The 21,825-nt window shown below is 36.8% G+C and overlaps 1 protein-coding gene across 1 annotated transcript; it reads right to left on the bottom strand.

The window, feature by feature from the left end:
• Positions 1 to 1,645: 1,645 nt before the first annotated feature.
• CDCP2 (CUB domain containing protein 2) lies at positions 1,646 to 20,815 on the bottom strand. Its single transcript, XM_039319746.1, has 8 exons — positions 20,690 to 20,815; positions 18,859 to 18,915; positions 17,933 to 18,053; positions 12,502 to 12,849; positions 8,856 to 9,197; positions 7,118 to 7,471; positions 4,758 to 4,936; positions 1,646 to 2,354 (listed from the first exon to the last, which is right to left on the bottom strand). The coding sequence occupies exons 1-8, from the start codon at positions 20,813 to 20,815 to the stop codon at positions 2,037 to 2,039; spliced, it is 1,845 nt and encodes a 614-aa protein (XP_039175680.1). The 3' UTR covers positions 1,646 to 2,036.
• Between the last annotated feature and the right edge of the window lie 1,010 nt (positions 20,816 to 21,825).

The following is a 21,825-nucleotide window of genomic DNA, read 5'->3' as shown; positions in this document are numbered from 1 at the left end:
AGGAAACATGTTGGAAATATAATGACATTCAGGTAGTCCTTGACTTATAATCACAAGTGGGACTAGAACTCCATTTGCTAGGTGATGCATGTCTTACATAAGTCATCATGTGACTGTGATGGATTTTAAAACTTTTTTGCCATGGTCATTAAGCAAACCACATGATTGTTAAGTGAAACTGATTTGCCCCTTGACTTTCAGTGTGGGAAGTTGGTGAGGAAGGTCACAAATAGTCATATATGTCCCGGAGACACTCTCATACATGTTTTCCCGAAAGTAAGACCCTGTCTTATATTATTTTTGCCTCCAAAAGAGGCATTAGGTCTTAATTTTGGGGGTGTCTTATATTTTTTGTGACACCTGCCTCACCTCACGATGGCAACACCAACAGCCCCATCCAGCAGCCTGTGTGGTTGCTGATCCATTTCTGCTGTGGCTTCCTGCCCCATTGCGGCAGTGAGGTGGGATGGAGTGGCCAGGGTCCTAACTAGGGCTTATTTTGGGGGTAGGGCTTATATTAGCCCCCCCAAATCAGGTTAGGTCTTAGTTTAGGGGAGGGGTTTATTTTCAGGGAAATACGGTAGTTGCCCATCACCTGAATTGCAAACACATGACCTTGAGGATACTGCAATATCATAAGTGTAATGAAAGGTCATAAATCACTTTTTTTCAGCACAGTCATAACTTTGATCAGTCTCTAAATAAATGATTGTTAATTCAAGGACTACCTCTGTAACATATTACTGATATGAAGACTTATAAATAATATAATTTTGAACAACAACAAAAAAAATCAGAGTTAAGATCCATGGAAGCAGAGCTGTCATTGGGCCTTTTATAATTCAAAACTGCACAGGCAGTTATGGGAACACCCATGTTTGCCCACATTACGCCACTCCTTGCAAGCTGCTCTGATTCTCAGTAGGCTTCCAAACACAATTCAAGGTGCTGATTATGACTTATAAAGCTTTTTGTGGCATGGAACCAGGTTATTTGTAGGATCATCTCTCTCCAGTTCTTTCTAACTGTCCCATTGGATCTAGCAGGGTTCCAGGTCTCACCTGTTAAACATTACGACCAGGTGGAACCCAGGGAGTTTGCCTTCTCTATTGCTGTGCCTCTTCCCTGGAACACCATGCACATTTGTGGGGCCCTGACCCTGCTAGCATGTCATAACTCCTTGAAGATCTGGTTGTTCATTGAGCATAAAGTCTGGAGGTTAGGTGTTATTTTGTGCTGATTTGCTTGCCATCGTTGGAGTTGGTTTGCCTGCCATCATTTCATTAATCATTGTGGTTTGTAATGTTTTTGTTTTTATTTAGCCAGGGTGGCGCAGTGGTTAAAATGCAGTATTGCAGACTAACTCTGCCCACTGCCAGGAATTCGATCCCTATGGCTCACAAAGTTGACTTAGCCTTCCATCCTTCTAAGGTTGGTAAAGTGAGGTTGTATGCTGATGTGTAAACTACTCAGAGAGTGCTGTAAAGCAGGGATCCCCAACCCCTAGTTGTAGATCAGTACTGGTCCGCAGCATGCCAGCAACCAGTCTGCACAAACAAGGAAAGCCCCATTCACAGGATGCAGGCAACACACAAAACCACACCCCCTCCGGTCCGCGGAAAAACCTCTCTCCAGGTAACCGGTCCCTGGTGCCCAAAAGGTTGGGGTCCTTTGCTGTAAAGCACTGTGAAGTGGTATATAAGTCTAAGTGCTATTGCTATTTGATCTTAATCCTTTGTGCACTGCCTAGAATTGCAATTGTAAGAGGGGCAGCTATATACAGTGCTTACATTTACAGACATTTCTAAAATATTGTTTTCACTTGGTCATTATGGGGTACTGAGTGTAGAGTAATTAGAAAAAAAAATGAATTTCAACAACTGTAGAATCAGACCATAGCATAACAAAATTGATAAAAGTGAAAGGGGTCCACAGTGCATTCAGAATACTTTCTGAAAGCACTGTAACCCCAATAAATCAAAAAAAAACCCCACCCCACTCTAACAGTACAGGAGTACAAGCAAAGAGGCAGATGCCTATAATAAGACTAACCCAACAATAGCAATCACCATCAGAACCCCAGCAAGGACGCAGATACTGATGAAGACAAAGTCACTGCTATCTTGAGCCTTGCTCTCATAGACATGTGCCACGCCTACATCCTTTGGCTGGGACTCCACCAGATTCTCAGCATACTGATTCAGCCTATAGGAATTAGAGCCAGAGATCAGATTCACAAGGGCCTCTTTCCTTTTAGGCTCACATTGCACTTCGTATTGATGAATATCCTCTTGGTTTCCATCGGAAAAGTCAATGTACAGAATGCTGACAATCACAGACGTGTTGTTTCTTTTCTAAAAGAGGGAAGGAAAGAACAGTTTTTTAAAAATAAAACTGTTTCTGGTACATAAAGCCTTGAATACAGATAAATAAGGCCATTAGACCAAGCTGAAGATGGGCAGCAACCAGTGACAAATTATGGCTTTCAGCATTCAGTCCTGTAGTGCCAAGCGGGAAGCAGAACTAGATGCTTTTCGGGCCCTTGCTGGGCTGCCTGGCACAGTTTCCCAGCTGCATTTGGCTTGAAGAAACAGATACTGTATTGTGCAAACCTGAAAGGAGACCGGTGGCAAGACGACTTTACAAACTTACAGGTAAGGTTTTTTTGAGGGAAAATTGTGCAATAATTTGGCAACTTCTCAGTGTGATAAATGGGTAGGCTGGCTAGAAATGGTACTAAGCTTTGTGGATATACAGATGAAGTTTTGAGTAAAGAACAATGCCAATATTTTTGTGAGCACATACTGAGATAAGGATCCACTTAGAACATATTATAAAATGATTTAAATAGAGCCGTGGCGTGCAAATCATTTAAGCTGCTTGGATATTTTTATTTTTATTTCTGGGATCACCACCGGCTGGGAAATCTTCTGTAGCTGCCCTAATGAACTATAAAAGAATATGTTTAAAGGTTGTGGTACCTACCTTGTGGGACAGAAATCCTTGACCTTTTGGGCCTTTGGGAAGGCTGTACAAATCTGGCTTTTTTTTTCTCTCCTTAGGTTTTAAGGGCATATTGGTAGGGGAACCCAATACAGTGTCTGTGATTGAAGATAATGCATGAGCTGCTTCAGCTTTTGTACGTGCATTTATTGTGTTTGCTTGTACTTGTACATATGATGTTTTTATTGTTTTGTATTGTGTTCCACCCAGAGTTATTTGCTTAAGATTGCTGGCATTATAAAGTTCTTAAATAAATAAAATAACATAGATGAGCTGAAATTCACAACATAAACTACCCTCTTTCCTTCCCTGATGATAAATGCCCAGTCTTTCATGCCACAAAGACTGTACTAAAATTCTGGGGCCAAACTGACTATCGTGAAGTGGAACATCCATTATGACTTTTTTAAAAACTTAAAAATAGCAGCAGGAGGTTGATGCCTTAACTGGACTGAGTAGCGATTAGTGACCCTATCGGGACACTTTCTTTCTGGAAGCAGTTCATTATCAAGGGAGGATATTCTCTCAACAATGATCATTAGGACATCAGTAGGGAATGAAAGGGTTAAGTTTCATTTCCGTGCCTGTGGTGATCCCAGAAATAAAAATTCCCAAACAGGTTAAATACAAAAGATGGAATGCTAAATCTAGTTTGGTCCTCTGTTTTTTATTATATTATCTGAGTATGTTTTAAATATAAAGTGAACATCTGGAATTATTTTGTTTAGTAAACAGACTATAGTTTTCCATATAAACTAATGCTTTTCTTCACAATTTCTTTTTTTAAAAAATCATTTTCTCAAACTATCAGCCAGAGAATGAGAATGGGCTTGTGTCCTTGAAAGAAAGTAAGCTACAATCAACTTTCTTATATAGTTTTACATACCATATAGGGTAGAGAAGAAAGAAAGAAAGAAAGAAAGAAAGAAAGAAAGAAAGAAAGAAAGAAAGAAAGAAAAGAAAGAAGAAGGAAGAAGCAGCAATTTGCAAATCTCACAATAAATAAAATAATAATAATAAATTAGATATAAAGGAAGACCCAATATCCCAGTGACTATTTGACCAAATGGATGTTTCCATAGGGCATTGAGCAAAACTATGTGTTCTGAGTCACTAGAGATTTATAGGTCGACACCACATATATTTTCATGTCATAAATTACCATATCTTATAGGTATATCCAATGCATAAAAAGGCAAATTAGCATTTCCTTTTATCTTCCTTTCTAAAATATCAGAGAGATTTTTTTAATGTGTATATGTATACATGAATGGGTATAAAACCTATCAGGAATCTTTTGTGTGCTACTTTGAGTGAGTTCATTGCCAATATACCAACATATCTGTGACAGATGATTCAATATATTAAATAAACATCTATACTAGATGACCTTTTCTTCAGTAATAATCATTTTCGACTTCTGCCTTAATTGTCCAATGATATGAGTATATCATGGTTAATCTCATGAACTTGTTAGTCTTGCAGTTTCTAATTATTTGTGCTCAGCTAGCAAAGCCAATGGCAGTGTCGATTGGTGAGGAGGACTTCAGAGAAGAGGATTTTCCTCACCAAACCCTGAAACACATTCAGCAACAGATGCTATCACGATCAAGATGTCACAGGAGCAATGGACCTTTCTGTGGTTTTCATAATAACACAACTGCTACTATATATGGGACATGGGTAGACAGCTCCTTTCATCTTGGCTGAGCATTAGTAGCTAAAACTCTGCCCTTTCAACACAGATAACGTACTTGCGGTTCTGTGCCACAGGTTTCAAATCTTGCATGTATCCGAAAGGTCAAGCCAACCACTTGTGCAGGGCAGGAGGGGACTCCTAAGTAGATTTTATTTCGCTCCAGCTGAGCCAAAGACTGTGTGAGGATTTGGATCTGAAATTCTGTCCTTGTGCAGCTGACATTCATAGGGACAACTACATCGAGGAGAAACAAAACAAAGAAGGAATCTGTGAAATTATAGAATCATAACAAACAGCAGTAACCTCCAGAGTTAATGTGCCTGGCCCAATACTATCCATAAAGTAGAATACATGCTTTCTTCTAAAATCTTATACACGCACCAAACTACTATCCAAACTTAGAGATAATAAAACCAAGTTGGTCTACCATGGATATAACCTACCATGTAGTTCTTGTGCTACAAGTTCCCATATAGTATCCCCTAGATTCCAATACTTTGGAAATCCTCATGAATATATCACGTCCGAGAGTTTTCTGCTGACATTAGATTCTCTGGATGTGACAGGATTGTGAAATTGATTAGGAAACAGTTTAGGGTTAGGGCTGGGCTCTCATGATCTCTAGTTTCCCCAAGGAATTGGTGGGCAACAAAAGATTGCTGTTGTTGTTTTTGAAAACACGACCAAGTGTACATGCCTCTGTATATGCCTTTTCAGTCAGAATACTGAACTTAGATAGAAGCATAGAACATAGAGCAGGAGCCAAAAAAGCCAATGCACTCCTAAATTGCACTAACAGAGGGATTCAATCAAGATCACGTGAAGTACTAATACCTCTCTGAAATGGTAGAGGGCTTCCTGCTATCTACACCAGAGATAAGGGAATAATTTTCTACAGAGATTAACAGTTGTATGGTGGAGTTTTATATCACTGGCAGCAATAATGTAAGCAGATCATCCATTTAAAGCTCTAAATTTTCAAGACCAAAAAAGAAATAGGTCTAAAATTTGTCTAAAATATATTTTGTTAGAAGTTTTTCCAGCTGTGGTCTCTGCTTTTGCTGCAGTGTTGAAAGCTGGTAACCACAAGAAGGCCAAAGAAGAATCCCAGAGGAGTAACCTGGCTAAATTTGACATAACGATCAGAACTAAACAACTACATTTTTGGCTCACCAATGTTGCTAGAGATTAACAGCACTTCCAGAGAGATTATACATAGTGGGCAGCCCCATTTATATTAAAGCAGTGCTTGGAAAATTTTATTTCCCTTTGTGATTGGAGTTCATTTTTCACCACATAGTGAGAAATCTTGGAATAATTTCAGTTTGTGATCATATCCCTAGCACCAGTTTAAATTCCTCAGTATGGAAAAAAAGGTGCATTTTTAACCTATTCGTTTGGGGGGATAAAAACAATGTTTTCATAAAAACAATGCCAGGGCAAAGGAACAAAGCTGAGCTGATGCCTTCTGCAAACACATAACAGATGGATCTCAAACTGGTCCCTTTATGAGTACAAAGAAAAGAAGTTAGTACATATTCCAGGACCTCATACTTCAGTTAGAAGAAATATTTAGAAAAATGTTTTGAACAGCATCTATAGTTTGAGATGATACCCCTGATAGGTCTATAGAATAATGATCAAACCTAATTCTTATAGAGAAATAAGGTACAAATCTTGTATTACATACTGGATATTTTTTAACACCCTCAAAATATTAAGACTGATATATGCGTGGATGTAAAATTAAGACAGAAAAATAACTGCAAAGAAAGTAGATAATCTTGAACAACCCAATTCTAAATTGGCTACAAAAATAAGGCAACTCAAATAATGAAGTTGTCTGCATTTACACGGAACATCTCTGGAACTGCTCTCAGGCCATAAAGCTGGACATTCTGCTGGTGTGAAAAAAAAATTCTATCCAATAATAACAACAATAAAATACAATAAAAATGGTACAGTGAAAATAAAAGTGTATATGATGAGCAAAATCAAAAATGCTCATAAAGATGCAGTTCCTGGAATGGTCAAGAAGGAGTTGAGGCAACAGGAGACCTATTCATGGCCACATAGAGTTTCGGTGAAGATGGAGAAATTTCCAATTAAAAAATTCAAATCTAGAACATTCAAAACAATACCTTTAGCAGGTTCTGATTCAAACTGGAACCTTCTGGTACATTTAAAAGGATGTTTATATGGAACAATGGAAAAAAAATAAAGTTGGCTGACATAAGTCTACAATGTAGGAATTAGTTATTGTGGATTTCCATTATTCAATGAAAGCTAATTTCCATATAGAAGCATTCTAGAACCTTTGTGAGCTAATTATCTTCAAACCTTTTTGCTTTTCTCTTGATCCTCAAATTTTTAATTTATTTTATTCCACATAGTTTATCCAATAATAAAGTTTACCTCCAAAATATGCTACCGAGAAACCTCGGTTGGCTGTATTCCTGTCAGTGTGAAGAACCAACAGCAAGTTGTTTCTACTGGATATAATTGGAGATAGCATTTCTCTCCCACACCACTTTCCTAGCAGAGATGCCTTCTCAGTACTTCCATCAAACACAGTCAAATGGTCATAATCACAACCATCTGTCAGGCTGTTCCGTCCCTCGAGATCCAGGTCCAGGAAAAAAACTTTGATTCGATAACCTAGCGGCAACTGGATGGTCCAGCGACACTTGATATTATTGGGGTAAGAGTGTGGATATTGAGGACTGGAGAAATTTCCTTTGACAGCGGTATATACCTCCTGACATGCACCTGGTTGCAAAGGAAAAACAAATGAAATGCAACGGCAAGCAACAAAAACATTCATTGTATTGCGCAGGACCACCTAGAAATTTCATCTTCAAACTTCTTCCTTTAGTTCAATGCATTTTTTAAAATAGTTTTCAGTCTACTCAGACTTGGTTTGAAGCTATTACAGTGAATACAATCATACACCATTACGTTGGTAGCCTAACCTAAAAATAGCTAAAAGTGGAAAAGTGGGCCACTATGAGTAGCTGATAGTATCGTTGTCAGAAGCCAATGTCAGGAGAATTTTATGCTGAAGTTCAGTCTAACATTATCAGCCATTCAAGACAGACCAGATTAGGAAACCAAATCCATTCATGCTAATGCTACTTTTATTATAAGGTCACAGTCACAGAATCTTGCAAGTCTGAGTGCATTTCCTCCTTCTTATCTTCATGTTAACTAGGGAGTGTCTTGTCTGACACAAGTTATTCAAGTTACAGTTTTTTGGCCCAGACTCAGGTTTCTTTCATCTGAGTCTCCCAAAAGTGCTTTTCTAAAAGGCAACTGGACTTTCTTGATTTTTTTTCCTTTGAAAACGTTTCGCTTCTCATCCAAGAAGCTTCTTCACTTCTTCAGAGATGAGAGTTCCTCAGTTTCGTGCTTCCTCACCACCTCGATGCCTGTCTCTTAATGTTTATGCTCCTGGGATTTTTACTCACTTTTTTTTTTTTTTTTGTGGTCAAGATCTCCTCTGAATATGTGCCACATATCCTAAGCTGATCTGAAGCTTAAGTTCTCCAGAATATAGTAAATAAAGTTGCAGTATACTCAGAGAAAAAATATTCAGCATACTAAAAAAAAATGATAACTTTATCAGAGCTAATGTCATGTTGCCTTAGCTAGCATTGGGGGAGCCCTTCTATTAAGAACACACAAACTGCTTAAGATTCATTAAGAAGGCTGGAAAACTTTGAATAATTGAGTTTCATTTCATTTGTTGATTTTAAAAGAAGGAGGCTCTTTCTTTCAATGTAGGCAGAATCTTATATTTTGGGCAAAGAATAGTGGATATCTATCATTTGACCCGATCAAATCTTTACTATGGGCATAGAGCAGCATAAGAAAACTGGGATAATTTTAAAAAGCTAAAAACTAAAAATAAAAAGTTACACAGGGTTAAATAAACCTTTAAAAATATTTCAAAACATGTCTCTATCTATCTATCTATCTATCTATCTATCTATCTATCTATCTATCTATCTATCTATCTATCTATCATTATCTATGTATCTCCAAAAGCCTAAAAAAAATATTTGGATTTATTTTCCGAGAAGGTTCCAAAATCACTTCATACATTTGGTATTATAATACTGATTTGTGATAAATATTGATCTTTATACTACACCTGAAAAGAAATATGCCTTGAAGCCTTTGTTAGCAATGTTAAAGTCTGATTTGAATACAACCAACAGTTCATGTGCAGAAGATACCACCTCTGGAGGTTTTGTGTTTCCACAGTAGTAACTGAGAAGCGTATCTTCCATTGTGGGCCCATCAAAGATGGCCACATAGTCAAAATTACACTGCTCGCTGTGTTCCATCTGGAAGTCAACAAAAATCAGTTTGATAATGGAGTTGGATGTTCCTTGGATGACCCAATGGCACTCAGCATTGTTGGGATAATTCTCTGGGTAATCAGGACTTGTAATTGATCCAGACAATCCTGTGAGCACACCCCCACAAACATCTGGAAGCAAGAAAATACAATATGTATTAAAATAAAACAGAGATAGAAATTAGAAAAGTACCTCCGTGAATTCCAGATGCATTCCTCCACATCACAGAAAAGAATCCTAACCAGGCAAGGAAACACTGGAGGAGTACAGGAAATAAGGAGTGCTATGCATGGGAGGTAATAAACAGGAGTGGTTTGCATATGTTTGTATGCATAAAAATATATGATAAATAAAATTACTGAGAGATAGGAATCAGAAGCCAGAGAATTAACCAGATTATGGCTGAATAAAAGAGAATATATGTAGCTCAGAATGGAACAGTGGAGTCCTTGATGCTCTCTGGGTTTTGTTGCTTTCTTGCAAACATTTTATTACCTGACTAGGTAACATCATCAATGGTAATTATGGATATTGGAAGATTTAATATATAAAAGAAGGGATGTGCTAGTTCACTAAATCTGAAAAGCACTGGACGATGAGGTGCTCAGTTACCATAATTTCACAATGAAAAACCAAAAATTTATTAACCAAAAAATTGTCATGGCATTTGTGCAACTGAAATAAAAATATACTTATTATTAACCTCAAATGCAGCCTGGCTAAAAATAAAAAAATAAAAAAATCCTATCTTCAGATTGTTTACTCCAGAGTAGTCATATTGAAATCAATAAGCTTTCCTTCCGCGTCATTAATGGTTTGGAGATTACAGCCTGGAGTTTCAATGGTTGGGTCATTTCTGCTTTCAATTATAGCAAGACAATAAGGATGAGGCAATAAAACCACAGTGGGAGGGAGAGCAGGATAAACCCTGAAACTCTTTCCTGCTGCCGCTGACCTCTGAGTGGAAAAAAGTGTGGTTTCTGGATCTTTTGGATCAGTGTTCATGAAATACCTCTGAGAAAAATAAACAAATGAATATGTTTGTGTGTGTGTGTGTGTGTATGTACGCGCTTACACTCTGAGTGCACTCCTTTTGAAAGAAATCATTAGGACTTTGCATTTTGCATGATAATGTCTGATGTTCCCACGATGCCATTTTTACAGCTTTAATATAGAATGGTAACTGCTTTTGAGGGAGGTTTGAGTAAGGTTTTCAAAGCACTTTGGACTCCAAAAATGACTGGCAAGTTCCAGAAACAGTTCCTGCTCAGCTATAAAACCGATGAAGTGATTTTTGCCGTTTTGCCAGTTTCATGCTAGGGTGAGGATTTCAGAGCAGGCTTACTGCCTGAGCAGTTCAAAATAGCTAATACACATCATGAAATTTTAATGAAATGTCATGTTACATTTATTTATTAAATTATATCCTGCCCTTTATTCAGAAGCTCACCGTTCTGTTTATCCCTCAATCGTTCCATGGAGTAGGTTGAGCTGATAGAGGCTTGGTCCTCTGGAGCCCAACATTTTAACTTATGCTCTACACTGGCAGAGAATGAACAATATTTAAATGGATATTTTGGAAATATGTGGCATTTATTTAATATTCTTACATACAGTCACTTTAAGAGAGTTGTTTGTAGAATTCAGAGGACAAGTACAAACCTTTTTATTTATTTATTTGTATCCCACCCTTATTATTTTTACAAATAACTCAAGGAGGTGAACATATCCAACACACCTCTCTCCTCTTTATTTCCCCCACAACAACAACAACCCTGTGAGGTGGGTTGAGCTAGAATAGAGTAACTGGCCCAGCTGGCTTTCATGGCTAAGGCAGGACTTGAACTCACCGTCTCCCACTTTCTAGCCTGATGCCTTAATTACTAGAATAAATAAACTGGCTTGGAATAATTTATACTACTTGAGTTATTTCTAAGCTCCATAAAGATGAGTGGAACTAACTACTTAATTACATGTTGTTGATTTCAAGAAAAATATAAATATTGTAGATACCAGGTTGCTTTCTAGATCAGGGCTTTTCAACCAGTGGTATGGGTACCACCTGTGGTACATTGGCACCTGGCAGGTGGTACGCGAGCACCCTAGAAAAGTGGTAGTGGGGGAGGGGAATGAGCTGAACCGGTGGCAGCACTGCACAAGCCTGAGCAAGAGATAGCTGGAATTGCAGGGCTGTCAGGGCTCAGTGGAAGCGCCAGAGCCAGGCTCCAGCTGGAGCTCAGCGCTGATCCTGGCACTTCTGCTGAGCCCAGAAGCCAATCAGCTGGAATGTTGCAGCATCTCCAGGGTTTTGTGATTTACATTCAGATGCTTGGCAACTGATTCATATTTATGACGGTCACAGTGTCCCAAGGTCATGTGAAGTGACCCAAACCTGCTGCAACCACCCAGCAGACGGGGGGGAAATAAAAACCAAACAGCCCCCACCCCACCCCCGCTGCCAATCCTCAACAGAAATGCTCACAACAATGAAAACCTTAGACAGGAGGAAGAGCACTGCCGGGCGGGCTGGCAGGTGTCTTCTTGGCTGTGGCTTGGGGGGGAACTTTTTTCAGTGCTATTGTAACTTTGAACAGTCACTAAGCAAACTGTTGTAAGTCGAGGACTACCTGTACTTTATCACTTTTTTCCTTTTTTTTTTGGGTCATCAAGTTTTTGACACCTTGCTAGGCGACTGGTGGTGCTCAGATATTGCCATATCCCATATCACAATGGGTGAAAAGGTTGAAAAGCCCTGGTCTAGATGCTTTTGGTAGTTTTGAAGCATTTCCCCAAAGTCCAAAGGAAAAGAACAAACTGTATTCATTATTAAACTGAAAATGAACTCTATTTAAAACTAATTAAGGAATGATTTTCTTGAAGTAGAGAATAGTAGCATATTGCACCTGGAATCATGGGAAGTTGTACCTATTCTACAAGAGAAACTGAAAACGCCAGCCAACCCAAAGAATTATACACATCAAGCCATAGCTTGCTTTAACCACCATTGAATGAATCTAATGATCAGGTTTGGACAATACTTTAGGTATAACCTATAGTTTGCAGAGCATGATGGCCAAGTTCACATATCACATAAAGTCAGAATCAAACTAACTACATTGTGTTTTAGAGATGTGTGTGTCAAATGCTGGATTTATATAGCCTTCTAAGCATTAATGTGGTTTAATTGGATTTGGGCTTATTAAGATCCATGAACAGTTAGCAAACCAGTTTGCTTCTACATTGTCTATGTTTCTTTATCGTTACAAAAATTCCATAGTGGGGCTTTTACATATTGCCAGAAATTACTTCATCTCATCCTTTGTAGAAACTTACTGCTTCTCAAGCACCCTATACCAGCAAAATGATACTGGTTCTACAATAGTACTATATGATGTAGTAATTCTTAGGAGAAATCCAGGTGAAAACAATTCTGACCTTTTTGGTAAACTGCTGAGAATCCTTGACTGGCCACATGGTTATCTGAGTGAAATATTAGAGTCAAGATATTCCAGGATGATATAAATGGTGGAGGAAAACTTGAACCACAAAATTTACCAAGCAAATTTCCTTGGTCTTCAGAAACCCCATTGAAGATCTTGATGTAATCAAATTCACAATTATCATGATATTCCAAGTCAAAATGTTGAAAAGTGAGCAGAACAGAGGATCCTTCTGTTACCACTATGAGCCATGTGCAATCTGTATCATATGGATAAAGTCCTGGGAAATTTGGGCTTGAAATATTGCCGTATGATGCTGACAGAAGTCCACCACATTTAATGCCTACAGAAAATATCAACATTCAAAGAAGAACAGATTAGTAACTAGAAAAGGTCACATTCTGGATGTTGTCCCCTCTTGTTCTAAAAACTTGTTAAAATGCCTACACCACGGGTAGGCAACCTTGGCTCTTTTATGACTCGTGGACTTCAATTCCCAGAATCCCTGAGCCAGCTTGACTGGCTCAGGAATTCTGGGAGTTGAAGTCCACGAGTCATAAAAGAGCCAAGGTTGCCTACCCCTGGCCTACACCAACTGATATTCCCAAATAGTTTTTCCCTCCCAAACTAACCAGGCCTGACCGATTACAATATTAAGCTTCAGGATAAAACATGAGTAGATAAATTTGTAATTATTTAGTTCCCTTAGAGTGTGCAGACCAGGGATAGATAAATTTTTGAGGACTGAGGCTACACTTTTTTTTTTGCCTTTTTAAAATAAAGGCATGATGTCTCCAAATTAGGCTAAAATGGGCTAATTTTGATGTTTTTAAAGCAATTCTGTGCAGACTCACACACAATGAGCCTTGAGTGTGCAAGGCTCAAGTTAGTCATTTCACTTTTACAAAAAAGAATATTCTGCATGCCCTGACGAGGAGGAATCTGGAGCTGTAAAATGGAGGATTAAAGACCACATACAGATTGTGCACAATAGATTATATTTCTTATAAATATCTTTTTAATGGTTATCTAAAACTCATTTGACCATTTTTTAAAAGATTTTGTAGGCCATCTTTTTTATTTTTATAAATAATTCAAAGCAGCAAACATATCTAATACTCCTTCCTCATCCAATTTTCCCCACAATCACTACCCTTGGAGGTGAGTTGGGCTGAAACAGAGTGACTCAAAGTTATTTTTACTCATTGAAGTCAATTCCCAATCAGTCTTGGGACTAATTTTGATATATATCCAGATAAATGACTAAAGATACTAAACAAGCCATAGTGTAATGTTCTATGCCAATCCTTCAAGAATTTGGGAGACTGGGTTGACTGAAAAGAACATTTAAATAAAATTGGGTAACGTGTACAGCAAATAGATAGTTATTTTAAAGTAGGTAGGTTTATTCTTGATTGTTTCATTTAATTGTTTTAATTAAAGATCATTTCTATTCTGTTTATACCTTAGAATGGTTTTTTTAAGGAAAAAAAGCAATGCACATAAACACATTGCAACCAAGTTCCACCGTGTGGCATATAAAATTGAATTACTGAGCACATATAACAGAATTAACAATTAGGGGTTACCTTTCTTTGATTAGTCGACATACTTAGAAAACTCCTAGTTAGTAATGTATCATTACAAAATAATTTAGTTATAGAAGTCAAAATGATAATTGCATTTCCAGGCTTAACCATTAGTCCAATAATAGACAATATCCTCAATATGTGTTTACATCCCTAACATTTCTTGAAATTACTCATTGGACTGTAAGTTTTGTTTTGCAGCATGCACAAAAGGGCCATATTCATATTTAATTAGAAATGACTCTCACCAAGTTCAGTAGGAATTCACCCTGAAAGATTTGCTATGATTGCAGCCATAAAAATACTCAAATGCAGGTCAAGTATTTCCTTCTAGTGCCATTAAATAATTGTAACTTGTTTGATTCTAAACTTTTGGCAGCAGTTACATGAAATCTAAAAACCAAATTAGCTATTAGACTCCAATATACTCTAGGTGTTTTAGTTTTTAACTGCATAGCTCAGTTCCCATTAAATTTTTATTCAACAAATATAGAACTTGGGGGGGGGGGTTGTTATGCTAAAGTGTAGAACAAGAGGGCTGTGTTTATCAAATCTCTCTCTGGATCTGTCACAGTGGACTATCTTCATATCAACGTGGACCAGCCTAAATTCTTTCTTTTTTATAAAAGTTTTATTAATTTTTAAGAATTACAGCATTTAGTGCTTAGTAAACAACATGTTGCCTGGGTTCAAATATTTAACATTATCTTCTTCAATATAAATCTGTTCAATGCTACACAACCCAGTATTTTTTCCCCGATCCTCCTTTCTTCTCCATATTTTTTCCATTTTTCCCTCATTACACCGTTACCATTTTTGGTACTGTTAATGAATACAGAGTTAAATATAAGCATCTTCATCATATTTTATTAATGTCATAGAAATAACAATAATATTAATTCATAAATTGATAATGTCAATTCATTAATCAATATCCTGTTTTTCGTGCTCTTGTTAAGGTTTGATTTCCCATCAGTATTTGAAATATCTTTATCAGTTATGATTTTGTCAATATTAATTACATTTATATAGCTAAAAGTTTTATTCACATCAATCCTCCTCTTATCTTCATATTTCCCATATCAAAAGAAAAAATGCTATATTAATTCTAAATCATATTTTTAATTATAAAAGTCTAATTATATCTAAGGGACATCTGTTCTTTTAATCTTATTCAAACAAGTGCTATACACAAATCCACAATCCTGTCACATCCAGAGAATCTAATGTCAGCAGAAAACTCTCTGACCTGATATATTCATGTAAATTCCCAAAGTATTGGAATCTATGGGGTACTATATAGGGAGTTGTAGAACAAGAACTACATGGTAGGTTATATCCATGTTAGACCAACTTGGTTTTATTATCTCTAAGTTGGGGTAGTAGTTTGGTGCGTGTGTAAGACTTTAGAAGAAAGCATATATTCTACTTTATGGATAATATCGTGTCAGGCACATTAACTCCGAAGGTTGTCACTGACTGTTTGTTATGATTGTGTAATTTCAGAGATTCCCTCTTTGTTTTGTTTCTCCTCAATGTAGTTGTCCCTATGAATGTCAGCTGCACAAAGATTGAATTTCAGATGCAAATCCCCACACAGTCTTTGGCTAGAGAAAGCAATTAGTTTAGACTCAATAAACGGAAGTCAGGCCACCAAAGAACACGGTGGCTGGACACCATCAAAACTGACACCAGCCATAGCATAGAAAAACTCAAAGTAGTAGTGGAAGATTGAAAGATGTGGAGACAGCTGGTCCAAAGATTCACCGTGAGTCAGATACGACTGAATGGATAATATCATCTTCATCAGATTGGGTTTATGGTCCTTGGATATATCCTATATATTGTGCAACAAGGACAGATTAAAAAAATATTTAATCTTTTCAAAAGCATCATTTACTTCCCTTAGAATTTGCATTATTCAGTAGACCAGCTGCCTGATAGTTTTCTGTTTCAGAGTAATATGATTGATCTTTAATCCTTGTATCTTGAATTCTTCTTCCTTGGTTACATTATGATCCACTTGCATTTCGTTTTGCCAATATGGGCATTTATTTTGACATGAATAAAATTACTTTCTCCATGACTGTGTCCATAACCAGCAGACATTATTTCTTTTTCTTCACCAGAACATGCCTATACCATGTCTATATGAGAGTAATTAAATTCACCTATTATTATAACACTTTCAATATCTTAGTGGTTTCCTTATTATTCCTTTACTTTCTATGTAAATTGGAAGATTCCACATTAGAAAAAAATCTTATTTAAATCTCAGCTTCATAGATGTGTTTCTCCCGGAGATCATGTTTTCTGACTTTATGGAATTACTCATTCTCTATGAAAACATACTTTTAAAATTGTATTTTTCTAGCTCCTTCCTTCCTTCTTTCCTTCCTTCCTGAGGACCCAGATTGTTGGGGGCAATATGGTGACTCTGTAAACCACTTAGAGAGGGCTGTAAAGCACTGTAAAGCAGTATATAAGTCTAAGTGTTATTGCTATTTCTTCCTGGTTGCCATTTATGCACTGAACATAAGTATAATTCTCTTCTCTGATTATGTCATGAAAGGATAACTGTTTTGACAGTTATTTTTTTACAAATCTGACTCTTTCAAACAAAGTCTAATCTGGGAAGCCAATTTAATTGTCAGTAACATTGTGTTAAAATCTCAGTAAAAGATTCTGCAAGATGGCAAGGTAAGAAAGACATCTGTTTCTTCAGAAATGAATATCTTTTTTTAATCAAAGGAAGTGATCGGTACTTCAACAGAATTTAGGACAGAATTTCAGTGTGAGTTCATAATCAAGATAGGGGTTTTCCCCGTGGTATTTCTTTGCATATTGCAAATATTTAACCATTGTCCTTAATTTTACTCCAATAGACTTGCCTACAGATAGTACATCCCAAGAAATCAATGGAAAATTAGTAAAACAGAAACCACAAGTTTAGACTATTGTAAACACAAATAACACAAGTAATATACTAAGTATATTAACTATCAATGAAATAGTATGAAATAATAAAGTAGTCTTCTACCTACCGCCATTCATTTAATGATTGTTCAAAGTTACAATGGCACTGAAAAAGTGACTTATGACCATTTTTTACACTTATGCCCATTGTCGCATTTTCTCCACAGTCACACGATCAAAATTCAGATGCTTGACAGCTGGCCTGTATTGATGACAGCTGCAGTGTCTTGGAATCAGGTGACGCCACTTGCAACCTTCTTACAAGCAAAGTCAATAGGGAAGCCGGATTCACTTAACAACCGTGTTCCTAATGACAACTTCAGTGATTCACTTAACAACAGTGGCAAGAAAGTTCATAAAATGGGGCAAAACTCTCTTGACAACTGTCTTGCTTAGCAATGGAAATTTTGGGCTCAGTTGTGTCGAGGATCGCCTATACAAATGTTCTCCTCTCCTGTCCTACCTAGTCTTCACAGGAGGAATAGGGGAAGAAATTTTTAGTCTGTCACAGCCATGAGGTAGCATGCATGTTTCCCATTCATTTCAATAGGGAGTGAATATTTGGATCCGCTGCCATTGGACAATTCATCACACTTAAGTCTCTAGGCTGGGTTATACACGTTTGTAATCTCAAGCTTTAAAAAAAAGTACAAATATATCCCAAACAGACTGCTGAAATACATTGCCCAAAGTGTGTCATTAGTATGCACAATAATTCCCTCAGCGGCAGCTAATTTTCCGTAGGAAATCTCTCAGGTGGGCATGGAAAAGAAACTTAAAGACGTTCTATCTAAAAATTAAGGACTTTGCAAACAAAATTGAGAATGCTGCTTCCACACACCCTGAAGCCCCTTAATTTACCTGTCTTGGCATTTATTCCATTTGCTGTGCTCAAGAAAATTATGGTGAAAAAGTGTTTGAGAAGCATCTGGGGCATCCTCAGAGAAGCGAAAACAGCAAAAGTATACTCATTGCAGGCTCTCTGGAAAGGAAAAATAGCTGGAGGGCTGTCGAATTAATAATGTAATGAATAATTTATTGCTTCTTTGAATTAGTAACATGAACTGTACTTTGCTTCCAACACTTGGTTTTCACAACTGAGATCAAATATCTCTAGAATTTACAGTGGACCGAGATATCTTGTCAATATCTTATCTGTATTTGGAAACAGTATTATTAGTTGGGATATGTTGCATAAATGCCAATATTTTTTTTAAACTGACTACATGACCTGAAGGACTCACAGAGTAATCGTACCAGATAAGGGGAAAAAAATGGGGATTTCAGATTTTACATGTAAATCTATGTGGAGAATTAGTTGGCTGAAAATAAGGAACTGTCTTCAACACAGAACTGCTGTTGATTGAAGAGAAAATGACAAATGTGATAAACTAAATCAGTGTTTTTCAGCCTTGACAACTTTAAGATATGCAAGGCTGAGTGGGGGTTCGTGGGACTTGAAGGTGGATATTAGTTATTTGTATGAACTCTAGAATAAAGAATTGAAATATTCCATATTAATGGATCAATATGGCTAAGGGTCCTAAATAATATTAAGTATATTCCTTGTGATCTTAATATGATCAGTTTACTATTTTATTTCATGTTTATTGGAAACACCATAGAATATTTTAAAAGGGTTGTCTCTCAGTGTGTCTATTTTGAGGAAAACTTAAAAACATGATATGATCTTGTCCCACTATTGCCCAGTTTTCATGAGTTTGTTAATAAGATGTTTACAAAGATCAATATACATGTATCTTCATTTTACTATATATTGTACAAACCTGAGAAAATGCTGTAGATAAATCTTGGTCATTAGTGTTATTCCATGGAGTAACACACTGCAAAAATGTATGACAAGAAGCAACACATCATTTGTCATTTTTTAAATAGTAATTTATATTAATACAAAATAAATGCTGCAATTCAATCATACGCAGAAACAATCATACACAAGATCAATGGAATTTTGGAATAAATAGTCCTAAGATTGTGCTTTCAGATGAGCAATAATTGTTTTCTCCAATATTTCTGATTTTATCCTGCAGAAGAAGAGGATGGGCAAAAAAGTCTGGAGAATGAGAAGTTTTACTGTTTTTAAGTTAACCAAAGGTACGGCGGTTAAGTAAGGATACAATCAGATTCCTTTGTAGTTAACCATCTGTAACAATATGAATTTAATTACAGATCTGATTTGTATGTCATGTTGGTGTATTATCTACAAAACTTCCACTCTTTCAGCAACTTGTGATTCATTCTGTATGTTTGTGTAAAAGAAGAAATCTTGAAATATGCATCTTTTCTCACAATTGCAACACATGAATGCTTCACATACGAAAATCACTTCTACTCTACTGTTAAAGAGCCTTGTCCCCTGCTGCATCTAGTTATTATTTCTGTGGGATGAGGCCATTGATAAAGTACCTCTTCAGAGAAGGCTAAAAGAAACCTACTTCCATACTTTTAAAGTGGACTTGGAGTTTCTCTTGTTTTTTTTTTTTTTTTTGCTTTTAAAATAACAATTGGAGTGAGGAATGACCAGAAAGAGAAACCTGGAATGAGGGAGCAAAAATGAAAATTTGTGACCAAAACTGCTATTTGGCTCTATTTAAAAATAAGAAAAAAATAACTGTTAAATTAAATGTTAGATTATATAGTAATAATAGATAAAAATGCCAAATCCAATCTGAACATCTGGCTGATGAATCATCATCGTAATAAATGTGTATACTATCTGACTCCCAATCATTGCTATTTCTCTTATTTCTCCCTTCTTAAATTAAAAAAATAAATTTAATCTTCCAGCTATTTTTAGTTGAATATCAATGGTTTGACCCCCTCATTCAACACTCTATACTTGAGCAATCTTTGACGGAAGAGGATTTTTTTTTAAAAAAAAGTATTACATCATAGCCATGGAATCAGTTACATTTTTGATATAAAAGACAGTAAGTAGATACAGCTGCTTCTTAAAGCCTGTTGCTACCCAACTAGCCAATTTTTCATATGTTTTCCTGGAGGGCAATTATGACAGTGATCTAACAAATATATAGAAAATTGTTTCGGCTATTCAAATCTCAGAGAATAGTACATTTTTTCCACCCCCTCACACAGACTGAATAATTCAACATTCTGATTTTTGGATAGGCAGGGAGACATATGATTGCAAAAAAAAGAGTAAGGTACTTTGCTGAATGCACCATGTGGCTGCACGCTCTATTTATATTCTTGTGGCACTTCCTAGAATTTGCAGACAATACTTCGTTTTGCCGTGCCTGCTGGAAATTTGCGAAATTGAAGCTGAAGCACATTTTATATGCCAGGCTGGTAAAAGTTGGAGTTGAAGCTAGAATTTCAACAAATGCAGCCCTTCCCTGCTCTATCTGGCAAACGGCAATTCTTGCCCATATTGAATTGAATTGAGCATTTTATTTGGGCAAGGGTGATTAGATACACAAGGAATAATAATAATAATACCAATAAAAGGATGAGTAAAGAAAATAATAAGGCTAAATAATAATACTACAGTCACACTACATGGATTAATAGACATTAGGCAGCACTGAATGGCAGGAGGGACAAAAATTGTCCCAGGGTCCAGTTGTTTTGGCATACAGTGGCTATAAAACCCTCTTGAGGGAAGGAGTTGAAACAGTTTAAGTCCAGGATGTGAGGGGTCTGCAGATATTCTTGCCCATTTCCCATGCCTCCTTGAAGGACATGAACCTCGCCCATCACCATCGTTTCCTTCTTCCATTCCCACAGGAGGCTCTGTTGCTGAAATTCTCCATGAATGAAGCCCGAGAGAAAGCTCAACCACAATACTTCCATTGAAAATGCTTTTGAGAGAGGTTTTAAAATCTCAACCTTAAAACTAGCAGGAAAAAAAAAAAAGAAAGTGCATCACTAAATCTGAGATCACAAGACACACCACATTTATTAATTAAGCTATATTGATCAATACCTGAGAGGTTTCCTATGGATTAATGACCATCCTGGAGGAGCTGATGGACTCAGGGTGCAGCTGAGGGCCATTAACACCGATCAGTCATCAACTCCCAGGAAATGCCCTACACCAAGGTCACTAAGTGACAGGATTTATTTTATGAGCAGTGATTAACAATAGCAATATTTTGTTGTCTCCTCCCATTTCTTCCCAAACCAAATGATTCTTATTTTTATGTGGCACAATAAATTCATAGATGTCCCTGTTGACCAAATCAAAATTTATTTAGATGAAATGAAAAGAGGTTTTTTTTTTAATCGAAGAAATTAAAATGTATATTCTCTTGCATTCCGTGGAAAGCAAAGGTTTTCTTTTCTTCTCTCTCTCCTCCCCCTCAAATGAAAAATTGTTAATAAAAGCAGACCCCCATTGTGATATAAAATTGCCAGTTTGCAAAATACTTCACAGGCATGCTAATTTATTCAGGGCATACCTGACAGATCAGCTTTCTGAGAGCTAATTTTATGACCCACTACACCAGCAAATAAATAGTTAAGATATGGTTGGGTGATCAGCATGTAAACTTGTATAGCAGACTGAATGCCATTGTCTGCACAGTTTCCTGAGACCAGCATAACTGAACACTATCCACACACATACATATACACACACACATACACATAAGCACACACAGGGCACATATTTGGATTACAATAAAGTGAAGGGTTGCTTCAAACTTGGTGTGTTGTGTGTTTTATGTGTATATATGTGTGTTTGAGAGAGAGTGCATGTATGTTTTAATGTT

This window comes from Crotalus tigris, unplaced genomic scaffold, assembly GCF_016545835.1.
Source record: "Crotalus tigris isolate CLP2741 ecotype Arizona unplaced genomic scaffold, ASM1654583v1 scf7180000023617.9722795, whole genome shotgun sequence".
NCBI classification, from domain to species: domain Eukaryota; kingdom Metazoa; phylum Chordata; class Lepidosauria; order Squamata; family Viperidae; genus Crotalus; species Crotalus tigris.
This window is presented reverse-complemented; position numbering and strand designations above follow the sequence as displayed.